This window comes from Leptosomus discolor, chromosome 4, assembly GCF_034619465.1.
Source record: "Leptosomus discolor isolate bLepDis1 chromosome 4, bLepDis1.hap2, whole genome shotgun sequence".
NCBI lineage: Eukaryota > Metazoa > Chordata > Aves > Leptosomiformes > Leptosomidae > Leptosomus > Leptosomus discolor.
In genome coordinates, this window is record NC_141394.1 from 15,572,663 (window position 1) to 15,600,000 (window position 27,338).

The following is a 27,338-nucleotide window of genomic DNA, read 5'->3' on the forward strand; positions in this document are numbered from 1 at the left end:
GAAGCATTAAGAGATTGAAGGCACATTTGTGCTTAACGTATTTCTAAACTGTTTTTCTCTTAAATCTTTACTTGAAAAAATACTCCCCAAAGATGAAAGCATATTTGTCTTTAGGCAGCGCTTATGTTCGAAAGGTCATCTGTGTTGGCCTCAGGATTCAAGCTGTGCGTTGTTTAATAACGTATCTGCACTTCATCTAGAGCTAGTTACCCCCTCCTGCAAACAGAGATGTTGTAAGATATCTACAGTACCATTTTGCAATGGTGAAATAGCAGGCATGTTTCATTTATTACATCAAGGGTTTGGTGACAGTCCTGTGGTGATGAAAAGTGCATCTTTTTACTTCGTTGCCTGATAATCGTTGCAGTGGGACATGCTTGATGTCTTTTGCTCTGGATTTATGCAGAAGCTCCATGCATGACATGGCATTATTGATTAGATGAACAACCCACTTTTTTTCTTCAGATGAAAACTATTCACAAAGGTGTGCGTGTACATGGGAAATGTGTGTGAAGTAAAGGGTTCTGTCATGTAAATACAGGCTATCAATGAATACAGTTGTTCAGTGACAACTTCACTGTTAGCCTTATTTCAGTCTCAAGACATCTTTTATGATGTCTGGAAGAAATTTACACTGAGCATCAACTTACATTTTTAATATAGCTCTGAGTTTTGCTGTGACAACTCTAGGATAAGAGTTGGCTGATAATTATTTTTTTTTTAAGTTGCTGGTTTTGAATCTGCGCTATCTCAGTGTGATGGCTCGAGAGGTTTAACTCATCAAGTTGAACTTAAACAGAAACTAGTGTACTGAAATAGCAGCAGTCTGTTTATAAAGTTTAGTTTTGTTACTGTGTTGGAAAAACTTAGATCTAGCATCACTTCTGCAGTTGTGCAAATTGAGGATGTACAAGTATTCGATTACACCAAATGCTTAAATAGCAAGCCTGGTGTCTTGTGTAGTTAGCGTTACTGACATCTGCGGCAGACTTCAGTCAGCGCTTTGTTTCTTTTGTGGAGAGGGAACCGTTGGTCACATCCATTTGAATCTGCAGATATCTCAGCAGCAATCAGAAGTTCCATGGTATGGTCTCATTTTCACACATCCTGTCAAGTGTGCTTGATTTATTTTAACATAATGGTACTTTTTAACCACGGTGTTCCTCATAGCCTTTGAAAGTAGTGCTTCAGGCTATAGGAAACTTACCATTCTTCTGTTGTGCCCAGCAATGGATCTGTCACTTGACTAGACCGGAGCCATTCCACCACTTAATGGGAACGGATCTGTGCTGTGGTGGCCTGCTGACATGCTGTGTATTGCAGTTGGTAGGTATGTTCCCATTGTATGAATGGGTGTCGATACTGATGTCTGTGTTTTGGTCCTAACACTTATGCCGTGACACACTTACAGGCGTGTGACAGGAAGGACTAGCAAATAAGAGAAAAAGGACTTTCAAACTAATTGATACAGCCTTTGACCTGGTTCATTTCTCCAACCTGAGAACCTGTAAAGAAGCAGGGTAGCAGATGATGAGTCCTAAGCTAAAGATTGTTTTGGCTATCCTGACTGGTGGGGTTCGGTCACCTCCATGCGCCTGTTTCCTTGGTTTGCTGCTTCATCCTCCGTCTATTCTTGAGAAATGAGTTGGAATGAAGATGGTTTTCTTCCAGCTATAAGAGATACTCTGCTTCATCAGTCCATTGAATGCAATATCCCATCTCCCAGGCCATATGTCTAGAAAAGAGCAATTGTACATGAAGTAGATAGGCTATACTTTCTTAAATCCTGTCTTATCATGTGGAGATCTGCAGCTCAGAGACTACCGTAACCAGAGGTCATGCCTTTAATAAATAGTGTTGCGATTTTTCGCCTGTGAATTTTTCAAATTCCTTTTGAAATCTGATGTAAATATTTTGTGTCAGTGATGTCCTAAGATGAGGAATTTCCCTGCTGTGATAGCTGAAGAAAGTGAGCAGATCCTGTGTACAACAAAAAGATTAAACAATTTATTGGAAAATGGTGTGATTGTATAACATTTACCCCTGAAGAATGGTATATGCAAATGTGGTAATTACTAGTTGCAAACCTGCAAATTTTTTTTTTTAAATTGTTGGGATGAGCATGCATGGTTCAGATCAGAAGGAAGCTTTGCCACCTGAGCTACGGGAAGAAAGGAGATGAGGCTGGTTGAGTTGAGGGATAAAGATCCAGAGACAGATGAGAAATGTGACAAGAACTGTTACCCATCTTTCATTTTTATTCAGGCTTACGTTTCTGGTGTTTCAGGTCACATATGAAATATTCCATGGTAACATTGGGTCAGCAAAAATCCAGCCCCCAAATTTCTTTTTGAAGATCTGTGGTATGTTTTACTGCTACCTGATTTTAATTCTCCCATTTCTGAAAGTCATGACAAAGATGAGTCTTGCAATATGTGTGTCAGATTTTGGACACATTTCCACCATGCTGACAGAGCACTCTAGTCTTATTTAAAAGACATTTTAAAAGTAGCACAAGGTCCAGAGGGGAAGCTACCACTTCTATTTGTTTCTTAATTAGTTGCAAGTACAGGACAGATGTTTTCCTTCCAGAAATGAATTGAGAAGCGTACACCTATCGATTCTTTCACAGCCAGGAGGAGACAGAGAAGCAGCAGCAAGTGTGGCATGTGTTCACTTTGCCACATATGGTCTGATTGGGCCTTTCTTTGCTATGTCTCCATGTGGTGGGACCCTGTGTTGGTCAGAACATTTGAGAGGAAAGTGTCTATACCCTTTCCATAAAGTAGGATGACCAAAAGCACAGGAAGAGTCTCTAAAGCAAGGGTGGGTTTTTTTCGCATACTGACCCAGTTTGTGCTGGAACTTTAAATAGGCAGGAAACTCTGAGCGCCTGGGTGAGAGAGATTTAAATTAAAAGGATTTGAAAAGAAATCTTTTCTCTCCTCCCTGTGTCTTCTCAAGCCAATTCTCTCTCTTTCAGAAACTTGAAATGTCTTGAACAGCAGCAAAATCTGCACATCCACTTCTGTGTCTGGTGGCAAGAAGAGCATGTGTCATCTTGACTTGGCTATTTTACTGTTTCTTCCTTTTTTCAGGGATCTCTGTCTCCATTTACATTGTAGACCTCTCCTTTGCCTCTGCAGTCCTGCACTCCAGAAGCTTTTTTCAAAGCTGGAGGTGCTCAGCTTCCCTCTTGGAAGATGCAAATTCCCACCCTCTCTAGAGGGCTCTATCTTACAACTCAGCAGCCTGGACAAAGACAAAAAAGTCTTCCTCTTTGGTGGCTGGCCACTCCTTTTTTTTTTTTAATAGGAGATAATATAAGTAGCGTAACAAGTTATGAGCGAATGAGTTATGCTGTCTGTGTTCTAGGCTGGTATTGTGAAAAAGACAGGAAAAAAGTGCTTTGGAGTTGAAGGATTGTTTTTGAGAGGTTTTTCTATGGCTAAACACAGAGGTCAACCTTTTTAGATTTTTTTTCCTGATCCTTTCTTCACCTAAGTTTTCATTGCTACCTCTATAAGTAGTTAAATCTATGAATGTAGACAGGTGGGGAGGTCACAGGGAGACCCGAGACACACTTAGCCAATTTACAATGTGATTAAGCCTCAAAGAAGCCTGATGAAGCAATATTCCACTCATTTCTCTAGTGAGGTGGTAGTGAAGCACACGTTTTTACATCTAATGTGGAAATGTGAGCATTCCTAACATAACTTATAACCCTTATAACCTCAAGTTTTGTTCAGTGTCCCTGGGATTTATATGCACAGGTTTCTTAGGCATTTTTGAAAATCTCACCCGGTGTGTTTGGTAGACCTGAAAATCCTGAAGAGGAACCTCTTTATGCCTGAATTCCAGCACCAGGTTTCATGCTACTACCTAGACTGCTTTTTAGAAATGACCTTGAAAAATGTGGTGATTCACACTGTGTCTTAGATGATGTGTGCAGACTGCTGCGGAGTTGGGCCTATGAGAATAATTGGATTTGGTGTGAGTAGGGGGAGGGAATTTTGTACTCTAATTGACTTTATTTTATAATTTATGACAGGAGTGCCCATTGCCTTGGATATGCCTCCTGTCTTATATAAATCTCTTCATGTATTTGTGTGTGAATATACATATTTATAGAATTCTAAATATGTAAACCTGCATAAGTGGCCTGGACTGTTCAAACATCACCGTGTTTCATCTTTCTAGTGAAGCTTTAATTTGCTGTCGGATGGCACTACTGGATTTTTACCAAAATCTATGATACCGTATCTCAGTGCTTGTGTAAAGTATTTTTTATTAATATTCTTTCAGCAACATGGGATTTTTTTTTTTGCCTGGAAGATTCAAATGAAGGAATAGGAAAATGGGGGAAAAGGTTCTGTACAGAACTATTCATAATGTTGCACATCATGAGTGTAAGTAGAGGAGCAATGGACAGTGCAACACAAATTTTCAGAAAGCTTTCTAGACTGGATGGACGAGGATTCTTTATTCTGAGTCTGTGATGAAAACAGACACTTCGGTAGTTTTTTTCAGTAAAATGTAACTGCTGCTGTAATTTACAAACTACCCTGCCTCTCAAAGCGTCTTTTTTTAAGATTGTCTGGTATCATACTCTTGAATTCTTGGTCTTATTTTTCAAATTCTCATCATCCATAGAAATATAAAGTGCTGGCATCTTGTTATTGGCTGTTTCTGTTGATTAACTGAGAATTTTACATGACTTCCTCTTTGCATTTGTTATAAATCATGCTAGGCAGCTAACTTCTCTGCATGATTTCTCCTCAATAATTAAATCTAGCATTTCCAGCTGCTGTAAAATTTGTTGCCCTTTTCTGTTCAGTTATGTTTTTTCATGTGGAAGCCTTAGACTTCCTCATAGTTTTAATTCTTTTTCAGTATCAATTTATAGGCTGTGTGTAATAAACTGAATGTTTTACTTCATGGCTCATGCTGAGAAACAAATTTTAATGTTGACACAAGTATTGCCTTGACAGAGATAAGATGCAAGGCTAGGCAAGCGTTCCAGTAGTGACTGGGATGTAGCTATTTACTTTTTGTTTCCTTGGCAGAAAACAAAATTTGGTGGTTCCGTTGATTGATAATCTTGTGTATTCTGCACCTTTTCTCCTTTGGTGTACTAAGCATTAAATGTTAGATGATGTTATTTGTATCAGAGGAAGTAACTAGAAAGTACTGCAAATCAATTGTGGCGGAATACCCGTAAGTCAAGGAGAATGTTTGAGAGCCCTTGAAAGAATTATGAAAAGGGATTTGGTGTCTTTGTAGTTTCTGTAGATGATTGTTACTTCTATATGTAACAAACAGTTACAGCAGGAAAGGAAGTTTTAATCCTTGTCTGGGTCCCTATTCTCTATATTATTTTCCAGTGTTTTTTTATAGAAGCTGCTCTGTTATAGAACTTATGCATCAAATAACCTTTCCGTGGCTCTTACAACATCCTTTTGTGTGAAGTGTTATTCAATACACTTAATGACAATGACCTTATTTGTTAGAACAAAAGATTTTGGAATGCTTTCAATGGGTATTCTGTCTAGTAGTGGGGGTTATCAGCAATGAATCTTTACAGAACATAGGAAGATAATGGGTAGCACAAGTTTTAGGTGTCACGTAGTAATGTAACCAAAAGTTATAGTCCATAAGATTACAAAAATGTAGTATGGCAACACAAAGGAAGTTAGATGTACCCTCACAGAAAAAGAAAGCTTAAAACTCTCTCAAATTTATATTTTGAAATAAATGCTGCCTCTTGCATGGGCAGGTTAGGCATTATAGCACCATCTCTCAGTACAAGGAAGAAACATTTTGACTTTCATTTCTAAACTTTTATTTAAGGTATTATAAACTCTTCCACAGAGTGCTGAGTGTGGAAGAATATTCTTTTTTTTCCATTGGGGGATTAACCAGTTTTTTTCTGCTGCAATATGTTGACAAGTCCCATACTGGAAAATTAAATTTCTCCTATTCATGAGGTGGCAATTCATGTGAGTCAAAGGATACTGAAATGAGAAGTTCATTTTCTGTTTGAACATTATAACATTTTCCCTGTGCTCTGGGAAGTGTCGGGATAAAGTATTGCCTGATGATGAAAGGAGGAGTGAAAGATTGTGGTTTCTCTTTCAGTGCGCTTTAGTAAGCAATGGGAAGAGAAGGAATAAAAACTTGCACTGGAATGCTGAGACATCTTTTTTGTTATATCTCACTTTTAAATCAAAATACATTACAGAAATATGTCTAAGAGCTATCAAACACATGACAATATTGTTTCTGAAGCAGCTTAAAATTCATTTTAGAACTACTCTCTTCTGTAGACTTTTCTGGTGAAACAAGAAGTGTTGTTATCTTCATTAACATTTTTGGATAATATTTTTGGCAAATTGAGACGTACTATGTGAAGAATTAAACCTAATAAATATCAGCCTATTATTGGGCTTTTCAAATACTGTTGAATGTAGAAATGAAATACATTCATAACTGTAGGTATTCCATATAACCCCCCATTCTTACTTTTCTGATGCTAATGAAGTTTATTGCTTCACAATTAATGCTTAGTGTTTAGCAGTATCTTGTCGAGACTCTTCCACATTTTATAATCTATGCTGTATTTTGTTTACGTGCCGAGTGTAATTTGAAAAAAGTACAGGAATGTCATGAAGATATGAGTCTTTTCTGCACATTATTTTACAATATTAGCTGCATGAGTTTTTATGGCCTTTTTCTCTGCTTTTACATATTTAACACATCTACTTAATTTTCACTTGCTGTGAATGATAAACTTTCCTTTGTCGTAAAAACTTTTTACCCCCTCTTGTAAGTATGTTATGGCTGATTGTTTTCACTAGAGATTATCAATAAGATTAATTAATCTATTCTCTGTGGCTCTGGAGGTCTTAGCAGAGCATGCTCTGGGATTCTTCTAATTTCAGCATGTGTAGACCCTGGAAACCTAACAAAACCTCTGCCAGAAGGAGCCAAAGACTCAATTTCTGTAACCACTCGTGTTTCGTAATTTTGCCCTGCTACTTTAATGGCTGAATTAAACCAACATAGGCATAAAGAAAATGGGGTAATTAGATGAAGGGAGAGCAACATTGTATGCTTCTGCTAGACTGGGAATGGACATTCCTTTTTGCATTTACCTTTTGCTGTGGCAGTGCATCTTAACTGTTTTTTTTTTGTGAAAAAGGCTGACAGTGGTTTGGTTTTTTGTTAGTTTTGAGGGGTTTTTATTATTATTTAGCTCAATAGCTACCTAAGTGCCACACAAAATCCAGAATTACAATAAGTGTACGGTTAAAAGAGTCATCAACATAAGTTGAATCAACATTACCAGCGTAAGTGAGGTAATGTCTAAACAGCGCTTTATTAGGATTGGTTTCTGTTTGTTCTTTTTTTCTTTTTAATTACAAATTCTAGGTTTCAAACTTGTTATTTTACTTGTTTGAAAGAATAACTCCTAAAGTAAAGTTATACATAGTAAGAAGTGAGTAAAATATAGTGGTCTGTACTGTGGAATATCTTTTCCACAGCAGTGACTTAATGAGTTACTTCTAAGTGGTCATGTGCTAGGAACACAAGTACAGAAAAACTAATGTCTGGTCTTATATTAGTATGTGCAGGTTTTATATAGGTAAGTTCCACTTGTTGCAGATAGTTCTTCGTGAATACGGACTTGTGATGGGAATTGCTCAAATACTCAGACGAACATCTCTTCATTATTAGGATATTATAGACCCATGGGTTCTGCCAGTTTTCTGGAACAGGAAACAATTTGGCAGTAAACTTGAATAAACTGAACTTTATTTAGAACATTTAAAATAGTTTAAAATGTTAACACAATCCACTTAGAAATTCCATGCCTTTTTAAAAATTAATTTATTTTAATAATGTTCTTCTGTTTCACCGATGAATAGTTTGCCAAGTTTCAAGAGCATCTGTACTGGGTTAGCCAAAAGTCCATCAAACTCAGTATTCTGTTTCTAACAGAGTTAAATAGTACATGCCTAGAGACATATGTAAGAATAATGCAATTATATAGAGATGCTTCCTTGGTTCTACTCAGGTGACAGGGATCACAATTTGGACAATAATTTGCAGTTCTCTGTGTGACTTTTCACGTATTGTTTTATCTCCCAGTTACTGTATTATTAGCATTTTTCATATTTGATTGGTTTTTTTACTACCTTCAATTACCTAGAGCTATAAGCAAAATTTGACACCTCTTCTACTCTCCAGTTATTTCTAAATACATTTAATAACACAGTGGGATTCAACTGGTGATTTTCCTCCACTCTAAAGACTAGCTGTTCCGGTTTTAAACCCATTTCCTTTGTTTTAATCAATTTTTAGCAACATAAGGATGTTCCTATATGCTCTACTACATCCTGCCTTTCTTTAAATATCTCTTTTGGCATTCAAGCAGTGGACTTTATGAACTGGATCTTTCTTGTCTGTGTCTCCAGTGGCTTGTTGAAAGAAATCTAATGAAGCACGACTTTCCTTTACAAAAGCAATGATGACTCTTGCCAGTGTGTTTGTACCGTTGTTTGCTTTTTGCTTTAAACACAGCTACCAATTTGCCTTTTATAAATTTCAAACTTATTGCCATGTAGTTTCCTGCTGTCCTCCAGAGTCCATTTGGCATATTTCATTCTTCTGGCACTGAGGCAGTTAGAACAAGAACACTGTAGCTAATGGCTCAGCTCCATTCATCCCCGAGTTCTTCTAGATCACCTGAGTGAATACTGTCTGGTCCTAGCAGCTGGTCACTTGTCAGTTTTCTTTTGTAACTTCTCTGTCGTGGTCTTGTGTTCCAAGAGCTCTTTTTATCCTTTGATCTTCTGTTAGCTCTACAGAGATACCTTAACAGGCTTACTGCTTCTGATTTGTTTGAAACATAGTATATTACTGCCTTTTACGCCTTTATGCAAGCGTTCCTCAAACTCTTTTGGCCTGCTTCATTCTGGTGTAAAACTAACATGCCGTAGTTGACATATTTTTCTGTTTTCCTTCTTTGAACAGACTTCTTGAAGAATGCCATTTTCTTACAGCCTTCTTTCTCCCCAACTTAACTGTTCCAGCTTTTTTTTGTCTTTTAAAAAGCCTTTTGATGCATGGCATAAGTTTCCTTTGAACCCTTAATATTGTATCCTTTTATATGGTTTTTGTGTTGTCTATGAAAATACTTTCCATGTTTTGCTGCATCTTTTTATGCTCGTAATATGAAAACTAAGCTAGCTAGCTAAGAAATTTCTGCTTCAAATTAGATGTTCCCATCAGAAATGTTGTTGTTCTCACCTATTCATGAAAAATAAATCAGTAGTGTTTACCTTTTTTATTATTCATGTACAGACTTTTATGGTAGCTCATGCCAGGCAGTCATTCTAAAATACCCTTGACTGAAGTAATGCAGTGTACACGGAGTGTCAATTTCTAGCATTAACAAAGTAGATATCCTATTGTGCTTGACTGGAGATTTTCTTCTAAAAGTCCTGTCCAAAGATAACTTGCATTACTTATGTGCCTTTTTAACAACAGCGTTAGGAGTTCAGCTTTGAGGAAAAAACACTCTTGACAGTACACATCTCTCCTATGTGCTTTATTTTAAGTTGGTTTGATCTAATGAGAAAGACATTATATTAAAATAATTCTAATATTGGTGCTGACAAGGTCACAAAAGATCTTCAGGGTCTGAATACCTGAAGGTGTTTTTTCTCACTATTCCAGCTGGTAGGTTGGATGTAAATATTCTGCTGAATTGTAAATTTTTCTAATTTATTTTTACTTGTGTTTAGCATATAGTTCTTTGTTTTTACGTGATTATTGTCTTCTGGCTTCACTGATCTTTTTTCTTCAGTTTTTCTTATTTTTACTTTTTTTCATCTATTATTTAGCACATCTCACTTCATTTCGCTGGGCTAAATGAGTTTTATTCTTCTAGGTTTTTTTCTTCTGAGGTGGTGTCTGGATAGTCCAGATCATCCTAGTAGTTCTGCTCTGTGTTTGTTCTTAGAAGATTGGTTCCTACTCCAACGTGGATCAGCAAGACTAATCACATTCAGAAGTCCATTATCAAGCCTATTATCCTATCTCAAACTGTGGATACTTAAGGAAGAATTTATTAAAAGGGTAAACATAGTAACACTTTCCCAGAATACACTCCGACAATTGTGCAATTTGAAGTGTCTTCTGATTCTTTCTTGCTAGAAATGATGGCCATGTGCTTCAGGGACTATTACCCCATTTGCCCAGTTAAACCTTGAATCCACGTAGACTTTTGCTTTGGGTTACACTGAGTTAACTGCAAATTGTACAGACATCTTAGTTTCATTCTGGTGTTGCAAAATGTCTTTTCCCTGGTAGGCGAGTCAGGTTAGAGGGGAGATATGGATCACAACCAGTATTTCTTAGAACTCTTTCTGTTCATTATACTGTTGTAATTAATAGAATAAAGCTGTTACTGTTGATAGCTGCTAACTACACCCAACACCGTCACTTATACGCTTACAGTTGGGAGACTGACTGCAACTGTGTACTCCAGCAAGTCTAATGAAGGGTTTATTCCAATAGCTTCACAAAGTCCTGTAGGGAGGTCCCTTTGCTTCATGGGGCTGTATATACAATTCTGTATTCTTTGTTTGCGTAGAGTAGCCATCACTCTCTTGGAAGTTGTCCGAGTCATACAAGCTGCTGCTGGTACTAGCATGTGCTAGTAATCGTGTACAGATTCGGCAGACCTGTGCTATTCTGAATTGATTATATTTTGCAAGTTCAACAAGGCTGCCAGTCCCTAGAGTTTACCAGCTCTTGGGAAACTTTCATGCACAACCTTCTCAGTGCCCACGCTCCATCTCTTTGGCCTGCTTTTTCCTAATGACTCTCCCCATCAAATGTTGTAAGAATCTATAGAACCCATTTGTGCAAGCTCACCTAGAAAAGGTCCTTTATAGTGCGTGATTTTACAGCATTCTTCTGTCCCTCCTGAGTTGTCTTTTTTTCTCCCACCTTGAAAAATCTTACTATTACTTAGTTACTACTTCTGTGGCAGTGATTCCAATTCTGAATCCTTCCACATTGCTTCTCAGTTCTGTCATAATTCCTGATGGAAGACCCAGAACTGCACCCAGCATTCCAGATATGGACACTCCAGGAATTTATAAATACACAATGTTTTCTGTTTTGTTCTCTTCCTAGTGGTTCCTAATTCTTTACTTGATTCCTGCATGCTTGTTAATTATCCTGTACCAAGCTGATGGTTTCATAGAACTGTCTGTCATTGATAATACCATCTTATTATGGCAAGAATGAGTGAAGATAAAGGTGAACTCAGAGTCCATAATTTTATATCTAAAATCAGATTCTTTCCTACATTTCTTTTATCTACACTGAAGTTCCTGTGCTGCTTTATTACCATAATGGCTTGGTCTTCCAATCTCCCCCTCCAGTTCCTCACAGCTCCTTTGTGATTATACAACTCTGAATAGCTTAGTATCTGAAATGAACTTTCTCACTTCATTATTCACTCGTTCTTCAGAGTTTTTCCCCCATACATGTTGAACAGCCTTAAACAATCACAAACTAACAGGAGTTGGACAGTTGATGTTAGTCTGCCTAGAGCCTTATCTAGTATTTTCTCTCCTCTCCTTCTGGAAGTAGCTTTTCTGATTCTTGTAATTTACTCTTCCTTTGCTTTATGTTTTGCTTTTCTTTTGTGATGTTGGTCTAGATAAGCCATTATACCTTCCTAAAATGTGACTTTTAAAATCAAAGTAGTTTGCTTACATGAGTGGAGAATTTGTGCTTACTGATGTTTTAAGAGCTATGATGAAATAAAAAGTTACAGTATACTGTACAGTTAACATTTCCATTGATGGTGAAAATATAAATGTCAAAACCATTCTGAAAAAAAATGTCAGTAACAGCATGAAATGGTAGTTTTAGTTTTTGTATACCTACAGGAACCTGAAGCTGCTGTAACACGCTTTTTTTGTTTCTGCTAAAACAGAATGGTGAATCAAACAGTTTATAATAGCATTAACTTCCACATAAAATATTTTCAACCAGTCTTTATAATTCTGGAATTAGTGGAAACATTTATGTCTTTAGATTCTTCCATCAAGGCACAGGGAAGTGAATTATTGAAAAGATAAAAATAAATTTGTTTGCTTTCTGTCAGAGTTCATATCCACAGCCAACCTTGATAGAGGACCAGAATGATTTAGACAAGTTTGCTTTTGAGATTCATAACATATGCTTGCTGGACAGAATTGAGTTATCTCTGCTCTCGAGAGTAAGTTATTGTAGCAGGAGCTGACAGAGATGAAGATAACTGAGGGAAATTCAATTACCTTTTAGTGTTTTCCTTCTAATAGGATTCTTAATGTGAAAAAGATCCTTAGATGATGCGCCTATGTTGCTTTGTGAGATCTGCTTTGGTACCTGCATCCAGAATAAAGTGAACTGTTCTTTTCAGGCCTTCATTAAGGGTGAAATATACATCTGATTGCTAAATGGGCGTTAACTTTTGATCCAACATATTGTCCTTTGTAGCCCAGATATATTTGACAGTCCTTTGGCAGTAGTCTCAAATATTCTCTCAAATACGATTTAATTTTCAAAAGTATTGTTTTTGTATGAGAAGCTTGTTTATACCAGGAATTGAAGAAAGAGGTCACAAACTATAAAATATTTCCCTATATTCTAGTTCTGTTCTGCATGTTTATTTTCTCATTTCACTTTTCCTGGCAAAAGCACCTGAGTTGAAAAACTGACCTGAATTCAGGCTGTTGGGTTAAAGCCCAGCCCACATGGCTATAGCTGGATTTCATGTGAAACCTCTGCAGTTCTGAAGTTACCAGGTTAGACGGGTACATACAGGTATTAGGATGTTATTATTTGTGTTACTTGTAAAAATTTCATTTTTTTTATAATGGCTGATGGTTGAAATGAAAATTTAGAAGTAATTCTATGAAGCCAGCTTGTTCTGCAGCTGTATGTACGAAAACGTACTGTGTACAAGTTTGTTTTCGTGCAATATGCTTTCTTTTGCTGACCCATTAAACTACTGTCTGTAACTGAATGTAGTTACTTGTATATCCTCCAAAAGATTTCTAAAACACTGCCCCTTATCTGCTTTGGAAAGTAAAGTCCACTTTTTATCTGGAGGATTTTTCCAAGCACTTGCGCACTGATATTTCTATAGAAGAAAGGGAGAAAAAGTATCTTCATCTTGCATTTATTTGCAACCCCAAAACAGGTTTGAATATGCCTAAAAGACGTAGCATACCTGACCCTCTAGAAGTCTGTATTGAAAATGTAGTCCATACTTTAAGTAGTTACTTGTCTTGAGCTGTGGCTTCTTGATTACATAAGCTGTAGATGCAATGGTCATTCTCTTGTTCGCACTCAAATTGTAGTACGCGTAGTCTCATTTTATAGTTAATGCAGTCTCCTTGCTTAGGCATGGCAAAGTTTGATTCATGCAGGTTTATTTTTTGGTGTTCATGAAGATGGCTTATGAAAATCAACTCAGGGGAAGCTTAGGAAGTAAAACATAAGCATTAAGATACAGAGATGTTTAGATGTTTATGGAAGACATTGTGGGCATTTACTATGGCTACCTGACCAGGATGAGGAGGTAGATGAAGCCTTCTTCAGACAGTTGGAAGCAGCCTCACAGTCACGGGCCCTGATTCTCATGGGGGACTTCAATCACCCTGGTATTTGTTGGAAAAGTAACACAGCCAAGCAACCACAGTCCAAGAGGTTCCTGCAGAGCATTGATGATAGCTTTTTGACTCAGGTGGTGAAAGAACCAACAAGGAGAGGTGCGCTGCTGGACCTCATACTAACAAACAAAGAAAGCCTGGTCAGGGATGTGAAGGTTGGGGACAGCCTTGGCTGTAGTGACCACGAGATGGTGGAGTTGAGGATCCTGTGTGGAAGAAGCAGGGCAATAATACGATTGAAACCCTGGATTTCAAGAGAGCTAACTTCAGCAACTTCAAAGACCTAGCTGGCTAGGGTTCTAGAAGGTAGGGGGGCCCAAGAGATCTGGTTGCTAACCAAGGACCACTTCCTCCAAGCCCAAAACCGATGCATCCCTATGAGGAAGAAATCGAGCAAAGGAGGCAGAAGGCCTGCTTGCATGAGCAGGGAGCTTCTGGAAACACTCAAAGGGAAGAAGGAAGTTTACAACATGTGGGAAAAGGGACTGGCCACTTGGGAGGAATATAGAAATATTGTAAGAGTATGCAGGGGTGCAATGAGGAAGGCTAAGGCCCCCTTGGAATAAAGTCTGCCTCGGGATGTCAAAGACAATAAGAAGGGATTCTTCAAATACATTGGTAGCAAAAGGAAAATCAGGGAAAATTTGGGCCCCTGCTGAATGAGGCAGGTGCCCTGGTGACAGAGGATATGGAGAAGGCAGAGTTACTGAATGCCTTTCTTTGCCTCAATCTTTACTGCTAAGGCTGATCCTCAGGAATCCCAGACCCTGGAGGTAGGAGAGGAAGTCTGGAGGAAGGAAGACTGCCCCTTGGTTGAGGAGGATTGGGTTAGGGATCTTTTTTAGGCAAACTAGACATTCACAAATCCATGGGTCCCAATGGGATGCACCTGTGAGTGCTGAGGGAGCTGGCAGATGTTATTGCTAAGCCACTCTCCATCATCTTTGAAAGGTCATGAAGGCCAGGAGAGGTGCCTGAGGACTGGAGGAAAGCCAACATCACTCCAATCTTCAAAAAGGACGAAAGGAGGACCCAGGAAACTACAGATCAGTCAGCCTCACCTCCATCCCTAGAAAGGTGACGGAACAGCTCATTCTGGCTGTTATCTCTAAGCATATCGAGGAAAAGAAGATTATCAGGAGCAGTCAAAGTGGATTCACCACAGGGCAACTATGCTTGACCAACCTGATAGCCTTCTATGATGGCATGACTGGCTGAGTGGATGAGGGGAAAGCAGTGGATATTGTCTGTCTTGAGTTCAGCAAGGCTTTTGACACTGTCTCCCACTACATCCTCCTAGGTGAGCTTAGGAAGTGTGGGATAGACGAGTGGGCAGTGAGGTGGATTGAGAAGTGGCTGAAGGACAGAACTCAGAGGGTTGTGATCAGTGCTGCTGAGTCTAGTTGGAGGCCTGTGACTTGTGGTGTTCGCCAGGGATCAGTATTAGGGCCTGTCCTATTCCACATATTCATCAGTGACCCGGATGAAGGGACAGAGTGCACCCTCAGCAAGTTTGCTGACGACACAAAACTGGGAGGAGTGGCTGACACACCAGAAGGCTGTGCTGCCATTCAGCAAGACCTGGACAGGCTGGAGAGCTGGGCAGAGAAGAACCTGATGAAGTTCAATAAGACCAAGTGTAGGGTCCTGCACCTGGGGAGGAATAACCCCATGTACCAGTCCAGGTTGGGGGTCGACCTGCTGGAGAGCAGCTCTGCAGAGAAGGACCTGGGAGTTCTGGCAGACAGCAAGTTGACCATGAGCCAGCAATGTGCCCTTGTGGCCACGAAGGCCAGCGGTATCCCAGGATGCATTAAGAAGAGTGTGGCCAGCAGGTCAAGGGAGGTTCTCCTCTGCTCTGCCCTGGTGAGGCCACATCTGGAGCACTGTGTCCAGTTCTGGGCCCCCAGTTCAACAGAGACAGGGAGCTACTGGAGAGAGTCCAGCAGAGGGCTATGAAGGTGATGAAGGGACTGGAGCATCTCTCATGAGGAAAGGCTGGGAGACCTGGGGCTCTTTAGCCTGGAGAAGAGAAGACTGAGGGGGGCCTTATCAAGGCTTATGAATATCTCAGGGGCAGGTGTCAAGAGGATGGGGCCAGGCTCTTCTCAGTGGTGCCCAGTGACAGGACAAGGGGCAACGGGCACAAAGTGGAGCACCGGAAGTTCTGCCTCAACATGAGGAAAAACTTCTTTACTCTACAGGTGACAGAGCACTGGAACAGGCTGCCCAGAGAGGTTGTGGAGTCTCCTTTCTCTGGAGATACTCAAAACCCACCTGGAAGCAGTCCTGTGCAATGTGCTGTAGGTGAACGTGCTTTAGCAGGGGGATTGGACTAGATGATCTCCAGAGATCCCTTCCAAGCCCTACCATTCTGTGATTATGTGAAAAGTTCATTAGTAGAGCCTGAAGGCACTTACAGTTAAGGTTTTCAATGTTACCTGTATTTCTTAGTCACATGCAGTATTTTTTCATTCATTTATTGGAATATAGTTGAGGAGGAAGTTGTGCAAAATACTGCATCTAGTGCAATAGTTTATCCTGAATTGGTGTTTCTTATTCCAATGAAAGCTTCAACATTTCATTGAGAATGCTGTGTTCTGAATACAAAATATAGTGACTGTGCTGAAATAAATACCTCCGTAAGTGATGGTTGAAAAGAGACAGTAATTTTTTAAATAAATGTTTTACAATTAAATTGCTAACAAATTATCTTTATTTTGTAGTAGATGGGGCTTAAAATCTCTTTGGGATCCAGGGAGGGAAATGATGGAAAATTGTAAAGCCACGCGCAGATAAGGGTGACATTCCTCTTCTTTTATAACGGTAGCCTTTTATTTCTGAGTAGACCTATACAGCTTTCCAGGAAAGGGAACAAGACTGCACTAATCAGAATTCTTGTTCTGAAAATCCACAGAAATTTGTGTTGCTTTTTTATTCTGTGTGACTATTGTGCTGTAAACCTGACAAGCTCAAAGTATTGAGTTTATTATTTGACACTGACTTAAAATTTAAAATTAAAATCTAGTTAAGCAGGATTTGTGCAGTTGTACTGTGTAACGTTTTGTGCTATTACACCGATGTCCATGAGTTCAGCTGTTTGTAACAAATGGTGATAGCTATTATTGAGGGGTAGTATGAAAACACCCTCATACCATTTAAAAAAAAACCCAACTAGACAGAAAACCTTTATGCTGAGCTGAAACAAAGCCAAAAATAAAACTCAGTAAGAACATCAGAGCCTTAGAATAGGATGTTGCACAAGTTCTGATACCTAATATTGAAATGAGAACTAAAAGGATAAACTCGTGAAATGGTTCTTTTATGTTCTTATGTAAATGTAAATTAATGTATTTATGGAGTGTTCTTTCTTTTTTTTTTTTTTTTAATGTTGGCAATATAAAGGATGATTTAAGAAATTTATTGGTGCTACGTAGTACTTCATTTCTCTGAAGGTAAAATCTGACTCTTGCATCATTGCAGTCTTTTCATGTAAACCAAGTGAGCAAGAAAAACACAAATTTTAAAGCTATTGTTATGGAGTATTTTTAGTCCTTGTTCCATATGGCTCAGTATAAGGATCTAGAGTTTTATGAATGATTGTTTTTGACTTAGACTGCTGTAAATTAAAGCAGAGACTGTTGCTTTCTCAGTGCACCACTGAGAAGAGCCTGGCCCCATCCCCTGGACACCTGCCCTTTAGATATTTATAAGCGTTGATAAGGTCCCCTCTCAGTCTTCTCTTCTCTGACTTTTGAATAGTCAGAATATTTCAAATGCTCTCTTTTTATGGAGAGTAAAATCACACAGTTCTAAAAAGAAATTACATTATCTTCCCCCAACAATTTTTAAAGCCAAATGTCAACCTTTCAAGGGTGGTAGAACTTTTTCTGAATAAAAATGTTAATTAAAACCCCAAACTTATTCATACCTGTGTCATGCTGTTCTGAAATTCCAAAATTGTGTTGCATAAATGCATGAGATCGAATCACAAAGGAAAAAACATCATATGCTTGTTGGAATGAAATACATAACTTAGACTACTGAAAAAGGGAGAGGGGAAAAAAAAGTTGAAATAATTTGCTTTTCATAGTTTGATGCTATCGGAATACTGATAGGAGTCTTTAAATTAAGGCGGAAGTTAAGCTAAAGCTGTGATTGTGACTGCTTAACATGTGTCCAAAGTAAGTGGCTAGGAATGATTTTAAAGACTAACTGCTATAAACCCCCATATTTTAAGAATCCTTCCCATTTGCTTCTGGATTTTTTTTTTTTAAATCTCTGCCATTTCATCATCATTTTAATCAAAAGATCCTGCTTTTAAAATACTTGGTCCTCTAAAGAATAAGCCTCTCAAGAATCTTAGTTTACCATAAGGTGAAGAGCAAGTTTGGAGTGTAAGTTAGAAACTTGTGAATCAGCAGCCCTAAGCATGATATTTTTGAATAGACTTTTGAATAATATCCCATATAATCCTTCTTTTTTTCACAGATTCTCTGATAGTCATTTGAAAGTCCTCTGATAAGAAAAGAAGCCCTTAATACTTTTCCTTAATAATGAATTAAAATGTTTCTGCAGATATGGATGAAGGTGCAATGACATAATGGCAGAAACTGAAGGGTTTTTTTTCTGTGCATGGGAAGGAAATACTTTGCTAGCAAACATGTTTGTCCTGTTTAGCAGTGTTGATCAAGGATATGTGCTAGTCAAGCTGATCATTCTCCATTGTGAGAGGCTGAAAAGGTCCTGAACTGTCAGAGATCAAGTCCACTAAATTAGCTCTTGGAGGAAGCATGATAGAAGCTGGCGAAGGACAGATGGGTTACCTTTTGGATCAGGAGTTCATGTTCATATCTGAACGTTTCATAGCTGAGATTTCACAAAAAGTTTGCCAAATATGGCACAGAACACTTTTAAAGCTCCTTCTGTTGCTTGGTGTAGAATGATAGGTGATTTGTTCCTACATCTACCTTAATTGCCGTTATGTACCCCTGTGTATACGTAGATTTTTATTGTGTGCTGATGGTATTTTTCCCTTTGTTTGTTCCTAATGTCTAGTGAGTACTAGATTACTGTACAGAGTAGAATACTTTCAAAACATGTCTTTGATTCTGTTATCAGAGTATAGAACAAAGTTATAGAAAGGCAAACTACAAATAGGGTTGGCTTGTTTATTTGGTGTTTCCTTTTATTAAGCATCATAAGTGTCATCTTAAGGAGCCCAGTCAGGTCTGAAACCAGCTTGGTATCCAAAGTACTGAAGGTTGTTAATGCTTGTTGTTGGCATGCAACCAGTCAAGACAAGATAGGAAACTATTATGCCTAAATGTCTTGTTATCTCAAATGAATGTGATTTCTCTGTTCGTTGTTCATGAGTTGGTGTATTTTGATACATGCTGAAGCTCCTGGATTAAAATCAGAGTTGTGTTCTCAAACCAAGATACTAAGGGAAAGCTGAAAAGTGCTTGAGGGGAACTATGTAGAAAATAGAAATAGAAACACAAACCCCAGGCTACAGTGATATCTCAAGGGGCTAATCTTTCTGTCTTTTGGAAATCTGGAACTTTACATACTTGGAAACTGTTTGTGTAGAGGCTTTGGTTGGAAATAAATTTGTTTTGCATGTGTTTTGCAAATTTATAGGGAAGTATAGTGAGTGTGATGTAGCAGGAATATCAAACAATAAATAACAAACTCAACAGAGGTATGTTGATTATTTTTGCATTATATTCTACATGTAATATGAATGTGAGTTCTTATATAATAATAGAGTCCTGTATAGGACTACACATTCCTGTAAGGTAGGTGTTGAGACAATTAACGTAAGTCATGTCTTAAATACTAATATACCTAAATATTTATAGTTGTGTCTTTGATAGCTATAGAAATTAAAGAATTTTAGCTCATGCAAATGCCTTTCACTTTGTTATAGTCAGAGACTGAAGCCACATTTATAGATTAAAGTGGTACAAGGCATTCTGTAATAAGGTTCCAAATTACCTTTTGGTTTATTTGCTTATCATCTGAATCATTCTGGCTCATTTTTTTGTGCTCTCTGAGGTTGAATTGCTTTAAGGTTTATATTTTTTTTTCTTGTTTTGGAGAAGAAGGTTGGCAAAATGTTTCTAAATTAAAACATTTAAAAATATTACTTTTATCTCATTGAGAATTTCCATTTTTCCCATGTTTTGAGGTATTATTGTTTCCACACTGTCAGAAATGTACCTTTTACTCCTATTAATGAAAAATGTTTCAGAACTTATCTGGCAGAAAACTTGTGAAAAATTGCCATTTACATAGTACCCTTAAGGGCTTCTTAATTAGTAAGTTGCATTGTTCAGAAATACCTGATAATGTGTGTTACTTGCTCTTAGAGACTTCATTTAGGTTTATCTGTGCCGTCTGAACTGCATGTGGCTTTCAATCTGTTCAAGCGTCACTCCCGTGCCAAGTCTTGGTGCTGTAAGTTGTAAAAGAACTGTGCTGGCAGTAGGGTGTCTGGAAATCTGAATCCTAGGGAAGTAATCATTTGGCTGCTGGGGCCAAAACTGCTGAACTACTTTCTACCTACCTTACAGGTAACAAAAGTCCTTACTGTGCCTTGGTGGAACAAGACAGTTGGAGAGGTGGTGGTCGCACTTAATGAATGAGGACATTTCAGAGCTTGAGTTTGTTGGGGTTTATTGGAAATGTGCCATCAGGCCCCTGGGCATACAAAGATTTTCACAAGATCTTGAAGAATGGATTGAAAGCCACAGCAAAACTTATTTGGCAAATGTTTCCTGAGCTGACAGCAACACCATTGCAGTGGCTGATAACTATTTCCTAATTCTACTTCATGTTCATACTGTACAGGAGGGAGGAAGTGTGTTGATGCTATTGCTAGAGTAAGGTACTAACAGCAAGAACAAAAGGCAAAGTTTGGGTAATACGAGAAAAAGCCTGCAGATAAAAGGGAACAGAAAGAAAGGCTGGGGAGCATTGAAAGTAGAACTGGGACAGTTCCCTAGGCCAATCTCCACTGCACTTTTGGAGACTGGAACTAAATACTGTATTTCTCTTTTAGCAGTAACAAGCTGCTCACACAGCTTTAACTACTGATTACAGACAAGGTAACAATCAAATACTGCTTCGCTTTGTTCGAAGTGATAGAAATATTTGTATTTGGCCCTCTTTGAAGCTTTTATATATATGTTTTCACATGATTAAAAGGTATTTTTTTTCCCCCTTTTTAAAACTTAAGTTGTGTAGAAATGACAATGTGAAATGATTGCAAATGCAAGTATCCAACAGTTATGAAAAATGAGAGCAGTGCAACCTTAGTTTGGCCCTCACTAAGCATGTATAGTGAATCCTTAGATTATGTAAGTATATTTCTCATTTGCTGGACAGAGTGGATGTTCCTTGTTTTAAATAAATGAGTTTGTCAGTTCCAGAAGTTGTTCATGGATCTGATTAATTTGTTATATTGGACTGGAAGTTCTTTAGTGAATACAGTACTAATCTCTGTGCTGTTGAAGCAGTTGAATGTCACAAGGTTGATGCAGTGTGGCTGGGAAATGGCTTAAAAGATCATCACTGGCTCCTTCTTTGCTTAATATCTAATCTGAGAGCACAGAGCCACCTGTGCAGAAGTGCTGAGCTTTACTGTTTCTATAGCATAGGGGAATTGTACTTTGATTATTTCTAGCTTGAAAAATGCCTTGTGCTTGGAAGATGTGGACCCAAAGGATCTCAAATTTAATGCCCAAGCACAGCGCTTTTAGGATCTTAGTGTGTTTTAAAACAAGAATAGTATGAAGGGACTTCAGACATAAACTAGATTTGCAAAAGAGGAAGGGAGGAAAGTGTCTATCCTAGTGCATGCTGTGAATGGAAAGAATATGGATGTAAGTACAGTAAGAACTGGCTTCTTGGGTGCAAAAAGAATGTTTGTCTCTGCATATTGTTTATCCCAATGGTTAGCAGTGATGCTTACAGAGCTGGAATATTGGAATAATGTAGGGCACGTGTAGCAAATCCCAGTTTCTAGCAAGGTGTAAGGGCTCTTTGTGTAAAGCTTTGTCTTTGATTTGTGATCCAAAGGTGCTGCTGTAACACAATATCAATTAGATAAGCATCAAAGAAAAAGGTTGAAAAAAGTCTATGGTACTAATGGATATTGCATAATAAATTTGATGTTATTTGTCTCTTTTTACTATTTATTTATTCTGTCGGTTGGTTTGGTATCCAGTTGAACTCTTGTTAGTTTGTCTCATTTACCTGTTCTACTAAATGGGGTTCATTTGAAAGATGCAATCTCAGTAAAAGTGCTGTTGCCTAGTGTTCAGTTGGGTTTACTAAAGCTTAATACTGTGAGACTTAAAGGTAAAAAATAAAGCTGTTGACTCAGCACAGATTAAAACCAGATGTCTCTTGAGATTCTTGCATTTCTCTCTAATCACTAACCCAAATTGACTGTGGTAGGTTTTTTTTTCTGGTCATGACCATAGTTTTACCAGTCTGTTCAGTATGATCTAAGTCAACGGTGTTCCCCAACCCCCGCCCTGCCCTCCCTGGTGATTTTAAATGCATTATTTTTTTTTCCCCAGGAATGTCTGGCTACAAAAACACTTCTTCCCAACTCCCCCGCCCCAATTTGTATTACAAACAGCAGCTGATTTAGATGCAGATTCTTTTAATCTTAGAATCAGATAAAAGGCTGGAAAAGTGGATAAATAAGATTTGGAAAACTATAGGTTGCAGAGATGAGAAGCCGTTGCATTGTGTTCAGTCCATTAAAACAAGAAGAAATAGAAGAGATACTTTGATAAGTGTACTGCTGGTGTTAACCTTGATGGCTATTATCGGGGGGATGATGCTATATCTATTTCATTGGCTTAAGCTTTTTTCCTGCTGAGAGAAATCAATACTTTGAGTCGTTGGATGACAGAGGCATCACTTCAGAATTGACGGTGGCTGTCAGACATTGTCATTGGTTGACTTTTGTTCACTGTTGAGGTTTTAAGCTTTCATTTTTCTAAGTCTTATTCAGGAGTCTTTGTAAGATTTCCCTGGGTAGCATTTTTAGTCCAGACTTTAAGCCTCAGGTCAGAGGTCAAGTGCAAAGATCTGTGAAAGCAGGGGATTGAGGAGCTCCTTCATTTACTAAAATATCCTTATTTGTAGGGAATTTGCATTAGTGGCAAGATTACGTGTTATCTTATGGATGACTTTTCCTCTTAAATGGCACCCTCTAAGACAGATTGTTCACAAAGCAAGTAGCTTTTAGCCAAATTAGACAAAGGAACTGGCATATATAAAAATCTTCTTTGTGATCTTTGAGTTGAAGAATAAAAGTAAAAGGGTGCAATATTGCTTTTAAAATGCCTACACTATTAAACTTTTTCATGGTTTGTAGAAAGCATTGCACTGTAACTTTGGGACTGCAAAGGTGCACAGGCAGATGGTACTGTGCAGTGGAAATCTTTTATTTGCCATTTTTATAAAGATCGAAGATAAAATAGTTCTGAAAACACTAGATTAATCCTCCTCTTCACTGGAATATAGACAGGCAGAATAGACTAATTCACTTTGTCAGTATTTTGCGATAGTATTTCTGGAATATTTCCTGCATACAGAATGTATTGTATTTTCCTATCTGTAACTTGCCTTTTGGATGACCTTGTGCTCCTTTAGAATTGCTGTTCCTTAAAAATAAATCTTCAGATAACCTACATGTTCAAAGAGCCTGTAATCTTGTCCAAGCAGGGAACAGGAGAGAGGGAAAAATCCCTGTTCTGCTCTACAATAGTGGCGAAGAGGTTTCTGTTCCATCCTGGATGAAGGAGTAGAGAGCAAGGGTCTTTCCTCTGCTCTGTGCTGTGTCAAAGGAGTCTGCTTACTATGCTTTGCTTTTGTAAAACTTTTAACAGCTACTGAATTTAAGACTTTTGTAGATAACCTGTGGATTGTATATATGAAAATACATTTTTCTCCTTTCAACGTGTTTTGATTCATTTTGAGTAAGTACTTTTGTGCTTATACTTTCATTACACACTTGCCCAAACAGATAACAAAAGTTATGCAGGCCAAAGCACTAGTGGAAGGAAGGTTTGACAAATTAGTTTGCATGCAACTGTATATATAATTGTAAAACCATATTCAAGCATGACAGGGTGCATATTGCAAGTGCAAAAGATCAAACAATAAAGAAGAAATAAAACTGTAAAAATATATTTTTGAGTTTGTGCACAAACAGAAATCAAGCTGAATTTTTATTTTATGTAAATGGAATGTTTGGGATTTAGTGTGAAGTATTAACATGTACCGCTCTATATCCTGGTATTGCATCTCTCGAAGTAGTAGATCAGGTGAACCTGAAGGTGTCTGGAAAATGAAAAAATACAGTAGAGAAACAGAGACTTTTTAGTGCTTTTAGAACAGTCTAGTGGTGACTGGCTACTTTGGGATGGGTCTCTTTCCATTTCTTTTGGTGGAGTCAGTCTTTATTCACTCCTGTATTAAAAATTATTTGAGAGAAGGAGGGGGAGAAATAGCTTCTTTTTTTTTGCTGAATATTTGGCATATCATGGGTAGGAACGACTGAACAAGTGATGAGTCACCTGTGTGATCAAAAAGAAGATTATTCTTGCAAAACTTTCTTGATGTTAGTAACTATACATGTGGGGCCAGATATTTGGCAGAACTGTGGCTTCTTTCTGTTCTTGTTTGTAAAAAGTATATTGTAAAGAGCGTGCTATGGTTAAGAGTCCCTCCTGGAGTGGTGTTACGATTTTATGGGATTGCTGCATGTGGGAATGTCTCAGTTTTGGTGGGTAATTGCAAATTTCTATTCATATTAAGTGCTGAATTTGCTGAAAAGTGGAGTCCTATACATTTCCATTTTATAACAGGCTGATTCTGTTTTCATGGAAGTTGTCAGGACAATAAAATAGCATTTTTTTTTCCTTCATTTGAATATCAAAACTACACTTTGAAAATCTTTGTTGGTATTTAATGAAGGATGTGTTCAAAATTACATCATAAAGAGACATTTTTTTTAAAGAGGTACAAGTTCATTATATCTTTTACAAAACATTCTAGTTTGATTTCTATTTTATCATGTTTTAAGGTCAAATGTGACTTTAATGTTCCGTAAAGAGACAGAGATTGATAATGGGGAAAGAATAACCCTCTAATGTGATTTATATCTATGGATTTTATGTCAGATATGAAAAGTTGCTGTTCAAATTGTAAAGGAGGATCCATTAAAGAGCACTTTAAAACATTTTACTACTTCGCTTACCTTATACGCTTGTTTTTAGAATTCTGCCCTTTCAGGCAACTTAAAAATAACAGCTTATGAAACATTTACAAAGTGCTGAAAAGAACTCAGAATCATCATGGGTGCAAAATAGATTAAAGAGATAGAAAAATCCTGTTTAGTATTGGTTATGATCTAGCCATTTTGCTTTTTTGTGAAGAGGGGTGGCAGAGTGCTTTATGTAGGAGTACAAAAGCCAATTTTTGACGTCTCATTGACTTGGAAAGTCAGCTGCTCATTCTTCCTTCCTGGATATCTGTTCATCAGGTGAGCATTGCTCTGAGGTGTGGGAAAAATGATGAGGAAATTTGTAAATATATTAAAATTGTTAAAATAGCTTTTTAGTATTTATTCATCTGTTAGTACATTTTTGTTATCTAATGTCTATGAAAATCTACACAACCCCAAATTTTATTTTACTTGTGTGTTTTTCCCACATTCTTCCTATCTTTCTCTCACTTTATATGACATATATGTATTTGTCTATACACATATATAAATAACATTCATAGCCTGCCTATTTTTTGCAGCAGTTTTCTAATGCTGGTATGTATAGATTTATATAGAAAAAGCATTGCTACTGCTTTAAACAAAAAGCATTATGAAATTGTGCTGTTATCGAAGCTCTAAGAAATAATTGTGCTAGTGTCTACATCAGCTGTGCTTCACAAAGAAAAAGCCATTTTTTGTTGTTGTTGTTAGGCAGACATTTGTGTCCATTCTACTAACTAGATCACAGAATAATCAAATCATTGACAAAGGCTGAAATGCTTTGTCTGGCATATGCGACCTGTGGAATTGCCAGATGAAAACTGAAATTAGAAGCAGGGAGTGCTGAAGTGGGGAAAAGCCTTTATTGTTTCTGCCAATATTTGAATTTGTTGTGAGTTTTCATGTACAGTGGTTTGATGAGGGGGTGATCTAAATTTGGTGCCCGTTTTTTGAGTTCTGTATTAACAGACAAATTTTAAGAAGATTGACAAAATCCAAAATTATAAGAAAATGTTGTCAATAAAGAATCTTTTCTAGTTTTGGGATCTGTTTGTAGGTATGACTTCCAGTTATTATTTGCTAGTATTTGGGTTTGGGTACCTTGGCAAACAGATGTTTATACAACAAGCGTAGTACAGCTAGAATTACTTACTTTCCCATGCTGGCCTGCACGTGTGCTCAGCTTCAAGAAGCCGTCTGATAAAGATCGATTCAGTCTTCATACACGTTCTGTCTTCTGAAGAGATGTAGATTTTCTCCTTAGTTTTTATAGTTGTATATTTATACAAACAACGCCAAACGGTTGGCTACCTGAACCAAACGAAAAGTCACAGGAGTGGTCAGCTAGCTGGCATTCTGAAACTTGCTTCTTTGTTTTTATAATGCTATTCACTGACTTTGTTATAAAATAAAAGTGGTTGTGCCTATATATATTATTATGCAATCAGGCCACTAACTTACTGGCATTTGCTAAATCTTGAGTGTGTATGCTACAGGGTTAAAGAATTCATGGTAAACAAAGATCCTCTGCTTGGCGCTCTGGACAGGTTTACAGTGGGCAGCTGTGCAGTGCCTCAATTCTCAAACCTGTAAAATGGGGTTAATTCTTATTTCTCAAGGGTTTTGTATGAGTAATTAATTATGAAGTGCTTCAAAGTTCCTTGGGATGGTATAATTAAAATGTAAAGTAATGAAGTCTTTATTTTCTTCATAGTCACTGTGTGCCCAGTATTCTGCAGACAAAAGGGAAGAAGAAAAAATGTGTCATCATTTGATAATGGCAGCTAAGTACCGAGACCAGGTGACTGCAACTCAACTAATACAGAAAATTATCAACATTCTGACAGACAAGCATGGAGCCTGGGGAAGCTCTGCACCAAGGTAAAGCATTTTTGGGGTGTTTTAAAATATTTTTTGAGAGTTGGGCTATGCTCAGGTTATTTGAATTAGTGTCTTTAAAGGTAAACAAAGTTTTTCAGGGTGTTGGGTTGTTTTTTTTTTTTTAAAAAACAAAGTAATATAGAAAAGGTAAAATGAAGAGTGAATGTTAGAGAACTAGAATTATATTAGAGCAGTAAAAAAACAGGATTATTCTCTTGTGACTTTAAACTTTGCTATAACAATGTAATAGAATTCAGTTTGAATGTCCAGTTCTACCCCTGTAATTTATTTTTAGAAGTAAATATTTTCTTACAGCTATGTTTTCTTAGCTTTCTGTATGGTTGCACTATATGGTTCAAGACTAAACCACAATTTAGTAACTTGTTTTCTTTTCTGCCACACTTTAAACAAACAAACAT

The 27,338-nt window shown here is 37.7% G+C and overlaps 1 protein-coding gene across 3 annotated transcripts in view; it reads left to right on the forward strand.

Annotated features, from left to right (window-relative positions):
• The window catches only part of LRBA (LPS responsive beige-like anchor protein), a 421,265-nt gene that overhangs the window by 152,825 nt on the left and 241,102 nt on the right, over positions 1-27,338 (forward strand). For all 3 annotated transcript variants that reach the window (XM_086464075.1, XM_086464077.1, XM_086464076.1), the window contains exon 36: positions 26,753-26,919. In XM_086464075.1, the coding sequence (XP_086320201.1) occupies positions 26,753-26,919 (167 nt within the window). The remainder of the gene's footprint in view (positions 1-26,752; positions 26,920-27,338) is intronic.